Here is a 13,712-nt window from a genome sequence, read left to right as displayed (position 1 = left end):
ATACGTCTTGTCGTTAAGGCCGGCAGAGAAGAATTGAGGCTTGTTTACATGCATATGCGGTATCTGGCCGATAGTTGGCGCTGGTGGGCACACCCGCAACCTTCATAGCGATCGCTCGCGAGTTTTTGTGTGTTTTTCTGTCGAGCCGCTGGAGCAGCAGCTATTATATATTCACCGGCTAAGTTTAATATTTAAAAATTCAGAATAATAACCTCTCTGTTTTTTAATAAATCTCAGAAAAAGACTGGCTGATGACTAAATAGGAGAGAGGGTTTGAAGTACTAAATATTCAGAATAATAACCTCTCTGGATTATATGTGAGGTTTTGTCTTAGTTTAGAGCCTTAAAAAAAACAGGTAGACTTCTGATTTTGACAAATGGATGCAAATAGCACTGGTCAGATGCCATTTACATTAATCTCTGTACTACTGTCATTGTAAAAATACATTTAAAATTTTGTTTTGATTACTTCTTGCAGCCAATGCATTTCACTTGATTTTATGTGTACAGTAGATGATAATTTTGACAGTAAGGAAAAATAAAAACAAAGCATCATGATAAAAAAGAAGTATAAAATTAATAGTTTGAATGGAGGAGGAAAGATAAAAACTAGTTAACACTTTATACACATAGTATTCTGGGGGCTTGCAATCACAAGAAATTATGAATTGATTAAAACTGTAAATTTATCCAAAGAAATGTTTCTTACAATAATTACATTATACTATGCTATGTATTCTATTCCGCTCACTGATATCCTGTGTTAATATATAACGCAAAAAGCAAACAACAGACAAAAAATATTAATGCATCGATAACTGAAGAAAAGCAGTCTATGTTGGAAGATAGCATGGGTGATACTAAACATATACTTTACAAATTACGTGACAATTTTTAGAATCAGGTGTTAGCAAACATATCATAAATCTAATGAAAAATTGTGATGATTTTTTTCTTCAAAATTTATAGAAATTTTAATGAGATATTTTGCTAAGTTAAACATCATTTGGTCAGGTCTCAACAGACAACGAATCTCAAGTGTTTACATATTACAAAAATGACAAAGGTATTAACGACTCAAAGAAAATTATTAATTACCCTTTTGACTCAGGTCTGCAATAATGTGCTTGACAAACAACTGTCCTCATCTACAAATGACAGCACTTTTATGAGTTAGAAATAAATGAAATTAAAGTTAAAAGATGCAAAAAGAAATAATTTTTCAAATTCAGTTTAAAAGATAATGCTTATGCTTGAGTAGATGTATTTACAGTCCATTGTTCGTAAGCCACATCCATTCTGGTGGCGTAAAATCTAACACAAAGAAAGCAACAATCCATGCACAATAAATTTCTTTTAGAAAAACCTGTCCTTTAGAATGGGGAATGTCTTCATTGGGTATGGAACAGTTGTTGAATTAATCAACAAGGTATCAACAATAGGTGGTGAATGTGGGCTTATAATGCCATAAACTTTTCTGTCAGACTCTTCATTTATGACCTACAGCTCAGAACTGAGATGAGTGGTTGAGGCGAGATGTTAAACTTTTACGGATTCAGCTTTGTACGACTAGGAAAAATAAACATTACTTTTAAAAATTGTTATTAGTCCTTATGCGTGTGTTATATGTATGTTAAATTTATGTATATTGTATTATAAGACCTATGAAGAAGGTTTAATTTATTTCATATATGCTGATGTAAAAATAAAATTATTGTAGCTCAAAAATATCAAAGTGTTCTCGAATGGGAGTTCTGCATATTTCTCATAATTACCACGCCAATTGCCACTGGGCCAAGAATTGGGCTAGTAGAACTGTCTAGATAATCCTGCAGGAACGTTCAAGAGTTCAAGAATGGGTCCCTGGCGTATAAAAGGAAAACGTGATCCAGCATGGGGGGGGGACTTGATTGAACACCGCTCCTGTGTGGAGATATTTCAGCAACACTCGTTGCAACTGAATTTCCGTCTAAGTCATTTACTGTGATATAATATCTTGAAGAAAGTAAAGCAACATCATAACTTATTCGTCAAGAGCTGTGCTCCTGCGTATAAACTTTTATATTTAAAACTAAGCATCGTCATCTATGCCTCTCTGCATAGAAGCCTATGAAGTCAACTCAAGACCTACATCTCTATAGGCACTTATGTACTGTGAATATTCTGTGGACCTTGCATAATACTGTCAATTCTTATGTTAAGTCTTAAATATAGTTACAGTATTTTTGTATGTACGCTGGCTATTATTTTCATTTGCTGTTATTGTTTTTCTATTTTTTTGATAAACTATTCATGTAGATTTTACATGATCTACAGTATGTGACAGCTGATCGCAACAATCATTTGAGTAGATTTTACATAATCTACGTCATGTATAATAGCTAAACATAATGGTATGTACAAATATTTTGTCCTTTAAAATAGGAACACTCACTCACTGGAACGAAGAAGTCCCCAACAAACAAACTGTTGGTTCTTTTTCTTCCCTGGAGCATGTTAGACTTCCTAATCACATGCAGGATGAAGGAAGAAGACTCCAGCAACCTTCTATTAGCCTAGCCCATCATAGGAATGAGGAGGCTGATAGAGCCTGGTCAGTACTTGGCTATGTTCCTCATAGCCTGCTAGTTCAAATGAGTCTTTCTCTCTGAAAGGAAGAAACTGTATAGTCTGGAATGAAATACCTGGCAAATGATGACCAATGGGTAAAGCATTCATTCCATCATCCTCCCTCTAGCAAAGGGAGGATGGGGAAAAACTACTTCTGTGGAAGGCCAAGCCTTACTAAGGTCAAACTAGTTGGCAATGGTCTGCAAGGCAATAGGAAAATTTACAGTGAATGTTGGAGTGCAACAACCAATGTGGGAACTCCTGACATCATCAAACCCTGAAAAACTTGGCATTGGAGATCAGGCTTCTCCAGGCTTCTAATGCATGCTCCCCAGGGACTGAGCCAGAGACATATACTCATGAGCTCTAACATCCTACGAACCCAATGGGGAGAGAGAAGTGTTATAGAGCCTCATCTGCATCATTTTAGGTATTACCAAGGTTGACAAAGTCCTTAGCCTTCCTTTTCCTCCTCAAAACAATAACTTGCCACTGAATGGGAGGCCACAACTTGTGCTTGGCCCATGGGGATGATTGTAAATGATCATGCTCCATACATGAAGTGCAAAGTATCTTTCTACTGTATAGCCAGATTAGCCATAAACTGTTTAGTTTCCACCTTTCCCAAACATTTAAGAACATCCTGCATTGCCTCCATGATACGAACAAGGCCAGCTATGAAGATTTCACCTGAAATAATGATGGAAAAGAATTAACAGCCTAAGTTAGAAAGCAGCACTACTTCTCTAGTTGCATCCAAAGGCAAAATTGAAGAGTCTTTGACAGGAAAGTAAGCGTGGCTACTCAACCACACTCACTACCTGTAGTTAACGAATCCAATGCCCATTCTAGATCTACTGAAGACATTTCCTATTTTATTTGGCAAAAGGTTTGTAAAGGTGCACGAACACACTACTGTACATGGAAAAAGAATAGATTCACATACCAGGTTTAAGTTTTTGAAGGTCAAACAAAAATCCCTCGTTGATTTTTGGCTCACATACACAGTGGGCACCTTGTGTAGCATATCTTGAAGAGAAGACCAAGGCAGGATAGGAAAAGATGTTTATAATACAGAAAACAGTTGCATTAGACAAATATGTTCAAGATGCTCAAACTATTTAATATCAACCAGACACCACACAAAAAAATATTTGCTAAAGTATGATATATACAGTATATTATAGTAAAGCATAAAGCAATATGTACAAACTCATCTTACATACTCTTCAACTATTGATAAAAGTCAACCAAATTCTCCTTCATCCTTTAGTGAAAAATTGTGCTAAAGTATAAAATAGCAATAAGTACAGTACTGTAATTAAAAACTCAATGTACATGATTTCTAGAATACAAAGCCTAACTTTGCATTTGTTCCCCAATAAATGCAATACAGTACTATACTTACAATTCAGTCAATTTCATGGTAAAGAAAATGTCACAGACACTTTTCAGTCCCTCTTACAAAGTAAGGAATGGAGAGTGGAGCTTGAAAGAAATATCACAAACTTTGAAATCTTAAAGTAATTTGTATTTTTCTTAACTGAATCCTTCAATAGGATTATGACTTCAGCAAAGCTGGTACAGACGTTTAAAATTTTAACAAGGTAAACATAATCGTTGGCAAGTGGAGGGTAGGCGCCGCCCACTCCCCATGTAGAGTAATCTTCACTTTAACCTTAACCTGGAACTTGCAGAGTGGTTGAGGTGGGCAGTGTAACTTGAAGGACTCAAGTTTGATATAGTTAGGAAAAATAATAATTACATTAAAAATTTGTGGTTTGTAATTACACGAATATAAACCCTCGTCATTTAATTGGAAACTCATCCTTGGGAGAGAGGAAGTTCTTGAAGTTAAACTGGTTAGTTTACTGAATTTGGAAATGCAAATGAACTTTGGTCCTGTGGAAGAATTGAAATGATGACTTTTCAACTTCCTAACAAACTGAGCATGAAGTGCCACCGGTTTTCGGCTAGGTCCCCCAACCAGGAGATTGGTAGATTGTCGTGAAAAAAACCTATATCTGTAAGAATATGTTGCCTGAATGTATGCTCATTTCAAGAAATGGGTTTGTATATATTACAAGAAGAGTGGGCCACTAGGGTAGTTTGGGACCTTGATCAGAAGAGTAATCAGATCAGAAGTCACTCAGCATGAAGCCATCCAAGAGCCACCCGGGTCACCCTGTTGATTACCGGCTGACTTTGGCTGAACGACGGAAAGGTGTAAACGTTCAGGTGATCCAATGGGTGTTGGAATGCATCTTCGAACTAATCTTATGGGTCCAGAACGGAGGAACAGAACTTAGGGAGCTTTTTGTTCTGCCTTGTGGCAAACAAATCAATCCCTGGAGAACCCCACAAGACAAGAAGCATTTCTGCTACACGAGGATGTAAGGACCAATCTGCCCCCACAATCTATCCCTGGTGACCATTACATTTCTCTTGTCTGGAATATACCTTGCTGACAACTCTATGGCATGAAACGATGAACCAGATATGCATCCACTTTGTTAGCTCGGAGAGAGTGTGAGATCGTACTCCCTTGCTTGTTGACGTAAGCCACAACGGTAATGTTGTTTACATAGTTAGCAAGGTACTGGTCAAACTCCTGAAGTTGCAGGAAGTTCAAGCCATAGCTTACATGGATGACTGGCTGATTTGGGCTGAGACAAAAATTTTCATTGACTCAAATATACAAATCAAGACGAATTCCAATAAGGATATTTCAGTGGCTAGGTCTTAAATGAAATGTGGTTAAACCACACTAAGCCTAACCATTTCACAGGGGAGTCATTGGAGATCACACACCATATTAACCAACCCCAAAAATATGTGATGCACATGGCAAACTTAAACAAGTATAAATCAGTATTTTTTGACCTCATAAAAACTAAGTTCCTACTTAAAGCTAACGAAATAAATATTTAAGAAGTATTTGTATATCTAACTCTGCAAACATTATTCGTCAGTGATAATGATATTTATGAAAGTGAAAAATTCTACCTACACCAAATATTTCCCCAACTTACCTTTGGCCATCGAGGGATAAGTGAATAAATAATGAGCTTTGATTTTCAGTTCTATATTTAACAGTTTCTTCTCTCACATGATCAACAAAAGCTCTGCCTCCTTTGACTTTCACATACAGGTATCTTCTCCCAGGTAAGATTTTTTCTGCAATAATATTCAGAATGTTGTAGATATCAACAAACTTTACAAATACACTTTGACTAATCAAGGCAGAAACATACCTTGAAGTACACTGCAAATACAGTATAAGATATGCAATACAATACTTTGATTCCTTATCAAATTTTTGACATTTATATAAATTTATGTAGAGTTTATATTACAATGTCAAAAATATGATAAGGAATTCAAAATATTGTATGACTTGTACATTTGAGACATCCAAAATTTGAAGCTTCACAGCAGTTCAGTTACAAAATTTTAAAAAGATGTACAATTAACAAACCAGAATAAGGAAATCTGCAAAACGTATATACTTAAGTAGATATTGAAGAAGTGGCCTAGCACTGTTAAGATTGATACAGAGTAAAGTAATCCAAGAAACAAAATTTATTATTGAATACAAACCTTGGATTTTTGCAGGTAATTCGACAGCTGACAACTGAGCAGGCACATTTGTTCTGGAGCTGGCAGAAACTCTTTGTAATAATGACTGAATAGTGTCTGTATCCAAAAGGCGAGAAACAATTAATTCAGGATCAACGGACGCTAAGCTTCCATCGTCTTGCGAAATGACATCTCGTATTACCTGGTCAATAGCTGTTCTCACATTTTCCTAGAAAATAAATATACAGTAGATGAGAGAAAAAGGATTCTAATAATGAAATTTATAATTTTGATACTTAAATATTAGGTTAAATTGTTTATAACTATAAAGAATGTGCTCTCTACAATTAACTAAAGAAGGGATTTTGACGAAGGAAAAATCTATTTCTGGGGAGAGACCTGTGGCGCCCGGTGAAAAGAGTCCTTCTTATATATCTTTTCTGATAAAACCTTCCAATTATACCAGAGAAAGATAAAAGCATGGAATGCTGAGGTTACAACCCTCCTCCAGGGATTACCAGTGCAGGAACACCAACCCAAGTGAATAAGCCTTGAGTAATGCTCCCACTGCTGGTGAGTGCGAGCAGGAGGGAGAGCATGGCACTGAATGGTTCGAGGATTAGTTTGACGAGTGCCTGCTCTTGGAAGAGGAAAGCTTCCAACAAGAATCACGCTGATGTGATGAACACTTGGTGCTTCAAGAAGCGCTGAGAATGGTCTCGAGGTGTCACTCCCTACAGTTATCACAAGAGGAAGCCTAAAAGCATTCATACTCCCCTGCATAAACCACAGTGTAGATGGGATCCACTTCTGGCTTACTCACATACCGGAGATTAAACTAGACCATTGGTCACTCCAGAAAGTTGTCTGGAGGCTGGTCGTGAAAAGGATTCCATGGCAGCAGATGTCGATGCAAACACTGGGAAGGATCCATAGGAAGAGGAAATGGGATCATACCCAAGAACACATAAAATCTTCTGTTGGGAGAGTAAGAGGGGTAGGATCTTGCTTGACCAGCTAGTCTGCAATAAATTATCTGGCCCAGAAATTTGAAAAGTCACCTGTCCAAGGCCCATGGAGCAAGTTCTGATCATGGCAACTCAGGTTAGGTTTTAAATCCTTGAGGGGTGCTGAGGATTAGCAACGATCAAAGCCCCTATTGTACAAGCCATGGCAGAGTCACTAAGTTCATTGCACTCACGAATGAGTGGAAGAGAGTAGACAAACAAAAACTCAGTCTCAGAATTCTACGCCTCCACCTGCAATTTACTAGAGATGAGCACAATTTAGGTGTTGAATCTCAGAGCCTCCTGATCCCCTGCTCAAGAAGAGGTCTCGACACATAATTCGGGAGACTGTTCATTCCTCCAAGAATATGCATGTTCATGACTTATGACGGAACCGAGACTTAATAATGAAGAAGTTAAAGGGGGGAAGTGATCAACAATTGGATTCCTCTTCATAAGTAAAACTGCGAGCAATCCTGGGTGATCACTTGTTTCTCTTTCTAATCGTGTGATTTCTAACGAGGAAAAGGTACAGGTGACAGGTGATCTCATTCCTACATGCGATACCGAGTGAGTGTCCACAGTGAACAGGAGGTCATGAGAGAATGATCATGCAGTGACTAGAGATCAATCACTGGTTCTTCCCCACTTACCACAAGCTAATTTTGGTATTATTGTACTGTATTACAGGGTAATGTATCACTTCTACCTAACCTTACCCTACTGGATATGGTTATTTGTTGCAAGACTAGGCTGAGTTAGCGAGAGATGGGGTGTTGAGCTGCGCGGAGAGGGAAGTGACGCTAGGCATGCTGGGTGCAAATGAGTGCGGTTAGTTTGAAACCATGAAAACAGGTGTTTTATTTAAAAGATTATACAGTTCTCTGAATCACGAATATAGAACCCGTGAATACCAAGGCTAACTGCAGCCCCGTTTCTCTTCTTAAGAATAATTCAGTTCCTAATGAGTAGAAATTAGAGGGAAGGGGCATGAGGCATGCTGGGTGCAAAGGAGCATGGTCGGTTTGAAATCATCGGGCTGGGAGAGTACTTATCGTGAAACTGCAAATACGTGATTTTTTTTCTTAATAGTTTATATGGTTCTTTATATTGCGAATGACTGAATGAACGAAGGTAGAATAATGTGGGCTGACTGTACCTCTGTTTCTCGTCATAAGTATAATTTCGGTTCCGAAGGAAGAGAAAAAAGTAGTTTTTTCCCTAGGTTACATTACCCTGTAATACAGTAAAATAATACCGAAAAATATCCTGGCCTATTGTAACCGTACCTAACCTGACTTATATCGACCTATCTTCACTTATACCTTCCTTTATTTTCATAGCTACATTTTAATTTGATATACACCTGAGATATCAATCTTTATGCATCATCCGATTTTAGTAAAAATAAAATCTTCCGATATAAAATTTGACAAGCTAAAGACTTTTAAGAAAAGCCAATTTATGAATAATCAGTCTGGTAACATTATTTTTTGACATTTCTAGAGAAGTTCAGCAACTTTTGATCAGTAAAATCTTTGGATTGGATGCAAATAAATTGAAATATAGGACATTTCCGTACAGTGGTAAAGTGTTTGCCTAGCATTCCCGTGGCAGCAGATCGATCCACGCCCGGGACAGTGAATTTAAGCTGTTTACTGGGGAGGCCACTGCTGTGGTAGGGCACCACAGTGAGGGGTTGGGCTTGCCCAGCTGACGTTCTGGTGAGCATCTATTCTGATGGAACTGGAACTGAAACCAGACACCTTAACCTTAGCTACATGATACACGTAATTAATACCACAGCCTCTAGCATGCTATGGATATCTTGGTTAGCGCTCATAAGGTGTAGCCTAAAGCCTTGTTAAAATAAAGCTATTCTAATTTAAAGATTATACACTACGTACCTTTTCTATTTCTGATTTAATTGCTCCTTCTATTGTATTCGAGTCTTTAGTCTCTACACCTGACATTTTGAATTACGGCTAAAACATTGACAGATGGGTTAAGCCAGGTAAGAATGTAAACAGACGCTTCTTCTTCTTTTCTTCTTTTATTAAAGTTCAATCTGTGTTGTTATTATTATTATTATTATTATTATTATTATTATTATTATTATTATTATTATTATTATTATTATTATTATTATTATTATTATTATCAGTAGCTAAGCTACAACCCAAGTTGGAAAAACGGGATGTTATAAGCCTATAGGCTCCAATAGGGAAAAATGGCCCAGTGATATAATGAAATAAGAAAATAGATAAACTACAAGAAACGTAATGAACAATTTAAAAAAAACAATGAACAGTAACAACATTGAAATAAACAATTCATATATAAACTATAAAACTTTCAAAAAATAAGAGAAAAACAAATAAGATTGAACCGAGTACTCCCAAGCAAGAGAACTCTACACTAAGACAGTGGAAGGCCATGGTACAAAGCGTATGACACAACCCAATATTAGAGAATAATGGTTTGATTTTGGAGTGTCCTTCTCCTTGCAGAGCTGCTTGTTACAGATAAAGTCTCTTCTATCCTTACCAAGAGGAAAGTGGCCACTGAATAATTACAGCCACCCGTTGAGATACAACCGCCAGAGTTATGGGGTCCTTTGAATGGCCAGACAGTACTACATTGGATCCCAGAAGCATTCTCCACAGTAAACAGCTTAAACTCACGGTCTCGGGCTGGGATCGGTCTGCTGCCATGCAAATGCTAGAACACGTTACCACTGTGCTAGCCAGGAGGTGCAATTACTTCCAACAGTCATTCCTTCTTCATCGTAAGGTTCAATACTACGCAGTATTCTAGAAGTCTTATTCCAGCTGTGACCAGATTTTGGAATGATCATCTTAATCAGGCAGTTGAAATGGTGGGGCTTCAGATGTTCAAACTTGTAGCGATATTATGATGTTGAACAGGCTGACATAAGTCTCTATTCATATTTATATATGACAGATCTATTTTAATGTTGTTACCGATCTCAAGATGTTTTATATTGATTAATTGTTGCTTCTCATGTAGTTTATTTATTTCCTTGTTTCATTTCCTCACTGGTCTAAAATAATAATAATAATAATAATAATAATAATAATAATAATAATAATAATAATAATGATGATGATAATAATAATAATAATAACTAAAAAAAGCCTTCTAAGACTGCAAACCCCCATCAGACCCCCTTATTTCTCAACCTTGACCTTTGACCTAGGAATATCAAAATTAAATCACACGTCTTAAACTAACAATTAATCCCTGAAAGTTTCACTCCTCTTTGCGTAAAATTGTGGCCAGGAAGTTGTTCCCAAACAATCAGACAAACGGACAAACAGGGACGAAAGCATAACTTCCTCCCAACTTCATTCTCCATCGTCCTTTTCATTGTTCTGTTGTGAGACGCAAACGTGTGAACAATAGGCGAGACGGATTCGTTCCTCTTAATTTTGATAGTTACTTCAGGTGGGCGGTAAAGTCTCCGGAGCCTGTGGTCTTGTGTGTTGCGTTGGATATACTGCTAAGCAAGTAGTAGTAGTAGTAGTAGTAGTAGTAGTAGTAGTAGTAGTAGTAGTAGTAGTAGTAATAATAATAATAATAATAATAATGATAATAATAATAATAATAATTTATCATTATCATCAACCGTTACTATTCCACTACAGGATAAAGGCCTCAGACATGTCTTCCCATTGCCGTCTGTTTATGGTTTTTCTATGCCAGTCCACACACACACACACACACACACACACACACACACACACACACACACACACACACACATATATATATATATATATATATATATATATATATATATATATATATATATATATATATATATATTTATGTATATATATACTGTATATATATATATATATATATATATATATATATATATATATATATATATATATATATATATATATATATATACATATATATATATATATATATATATATATATATATATATATATATATATATATATATATATGTATATATATATATATATATATATATATATATATATATATATATATATATATATATATATATATATATATATATATATATATATCATTTCATCCTATTTCAACTTCCCTATTTTAATTTCATTTCATATAGTAAATTTTACACTGCTCATATCCTTTTCTTTCTTTCCGTCTTATTTTCATTTCTATTTCAATCTCATAAAATGTTTATCATTCTGCATTCCATCCCTGTGTAATTTCTTAAATTCTTTTATACTATTCACTTTTCCTCCCCTCTTGTCTTTCGCCTGTTTCTGAATAGCCCCATCCATTGAGAGTTGATGACAGACTGGTTATGTTGTCTCGTGAAAGAGATACCCTATCGAATGCCCCTATTCGAGTTAACAGAGATATTCTATCCTTTCGAACAAAAACCTGACACGCGATCCACTCTCACGAGAGAGAGAGAGAGAGAGAGAGAGAGAGAGAGAGAGAGAGAGAGAGAGAGAGAGAGAGAGAGAGAGATTGTGCATAGCAACAATACACGAATATGTGGTTAGCCCCAAAAATTTCGGGAACCTGTCAGTTTTGGGCCCGAACCTGATATTGTATTGTACACTGTCGTTTTTATTCTTTTTTCTTTTCTCTGCTTTCTCCAATCTTCCTTCTTTTTCTTACTTTTATTGTCTTCGCCAAAATCGAAGGTTTTGCGAAGGGTATGCATTCACCCCTATCTGTTTACTAATCTATCTATCTTTCGCGAGCAACTTTGCACAAACACTCCGGTATCTATTTTGACGAAACTTGGTAGTCATGTTGGGTATGACCCAAGGGTGAATCTGTAACGTTTTGGATAAAGTATATCAAAGTACAAGCACGTAGCAGTACTTTGAAAATAATCGCAATGTTAAGTAAATAGGAAATATTTTGTTAGTTTAATTTCGGTTTGTGAACATTACGCAAAAACTACGGAACTAATTTCAACGAAACTTGGTGGATATGTTGAGTATTATTATAAGCTAAGGACAAATCCATTTGCATGGCAGCAGATCAATCCCAGCCCGGGACCGTGAGTTTAAGCTGTTTACTGTGGAGAATACTACTGGGATCCAATGTAGTACTGTCTGGCCAGTCAAAGGACCCCATAACTCTAGCGGTTGTATCTCAACGGGTGGCTGTACATCCAAGTACGTCCAATTACAAATACGCAGTGGAGTTAAGAGCAAAATAAGACTGCTTGGTGGGCCGAAGGAATGATGCCTCTCAATTGAATGACCCTCTATTATTATTATTATTATTATTGTTGTTGTTGTTGTTATTACAAGCTAGTCTATAACTCTAGTTGGAAAAGCAAGAGGCTATAAGCCCAGGGGCTCCAACAGGGAAAAATAGCCCAGTGAGGAAAGGAAACACGTAAATAAATAAACTACGAGAAGAATCATCAATCAAAATAAAGTATGTTAAGAACAGTAACAACATTAAATTAGATCGTTCACGTATAAACTACAAAAAAAAAAAAAAAAAAAAACAAGAGGAAGAGAAGTAAAATAACAGAGCATGCCCAAGTGGACCCCCAAGCAAGAGAACTCTTAGCCAAGACAGTGGAAGGCCATGGTACAGAGGCTATAGAGTAGAGAACAACGGTTTGATTTTGGAGTGGCTTTCTCCTACAGGAGTTCCTCTTTTACTTATCCTTACCTTCACCCTTCATCTTTTTCATCCTTGAAGCACAGGACGAAAGTCCCATATAAAAGGGGTTCACTCTGTCGACATGATATTGAAAAGAACCAATTTCTGAGCTAATATTCCTATCCGCTTTTGATTTACGGTCCGGAAGTCATATTTGAAGTTAAGGCAGGCGAAGCGCATATGTGTGTGTATATATATATATATATATATATATATATATATATATATATATATATATATATATACACATATATATATATTTATATATATATATATATACTATATATATATATATATATATATATATATATATATATATATATATATACATATATCAAGCAGCTAGTGGTGATGATATATATATATATATATATATATATATATATATATATATATATATATATATATATATATTCAAATAAGCCATATATATTTTTGATATATTAATGTCTGGATTCTCTTAACAACCTCGGGATCACAGACCCAGGCGAAATCTCACAAAGACAAGAGCTTGGCTCCGGCCGGGAATCGAACCCTGGTCGGCAAGCTTATATAGACAGTGACTAACCCACTTGGCTAGTGGTGATGATGATGATGATATATATATATATATATATATATATATATATATATATATATATATATATATATATATATATATATATATCATCTTCATCACTGGCTGTTACTATTCAACTAGTCCACTGCAATACAAAGGCATCAGAAATATCCTTCCACTCGCATCTGTCCACGGTCTTTCTATGCTAGTCTTTACCGGCAAATTTTCTTAGTTCGTCAATCCATCGTCTTCCTTCCCCTGCTTCTTTTATCTTCTCTTTCTTCCTCTACT

At 36.0% G+C, this 13,712-nt stretch overlaps 1 protein-coding gene across 1 annotated transcript in view; it reads right to left on the bottom strand.

The window, feature by feature from the left end:
- LOC137638743 (centrosomal protein of 76 kDa-like) overlaps nt 1-9,239 on the bottom strand; it is a 141,201-nt gene extending 131,962 nt beyond the window's left edge. Inside the window, exons 1-4 of the mRNA XM_068371085.1 lie at nt 9,104-9,239; nt 6,211-6,418; nt 5,643-5,787; nt 3,557-3,639 (exon numbers count right to left, since the gene is read on the bottom strand). Coding sequence (XP_068227186.1) covers nt 3,557-3,639; nt 5,643-5,787; nt 6,211-6,418; nt 9,104-9,169 — 502 coding nt within the window. The 5' untranslated portion in view covers nt 9,170-9,239. The remainder of the gene's footprint in view (nt 1-3,556; nt 3,640-5,642; nt 5,788-6,210; nt 6,419-9,103) is intronic.
- Between the last annotated feature and the right edge of the window lie 4,473 nt (nt 9,240-13,712).

The sequence above is a fragment of the Palaemon carinicauda genome, chromosome 3, assembly GCF_036898095.1.
Source record: "Palaemon carinicauda isolate YSFRI2023 chromosome 3, ASM3689809v2, whole genome shotgun sequence".
Lineage (NCBI taxonomy): Eukaryota > Metazoa > Arthropoda > Malacostraca > Decapoda > Palaemonidae > Palaemon > Palaemon carinicauda.
The sequence above is the reverse complement of the archived record's forward strand: the minus strand, read 5'-3'. Positions and strand labels throughout refer to the sequence as shown.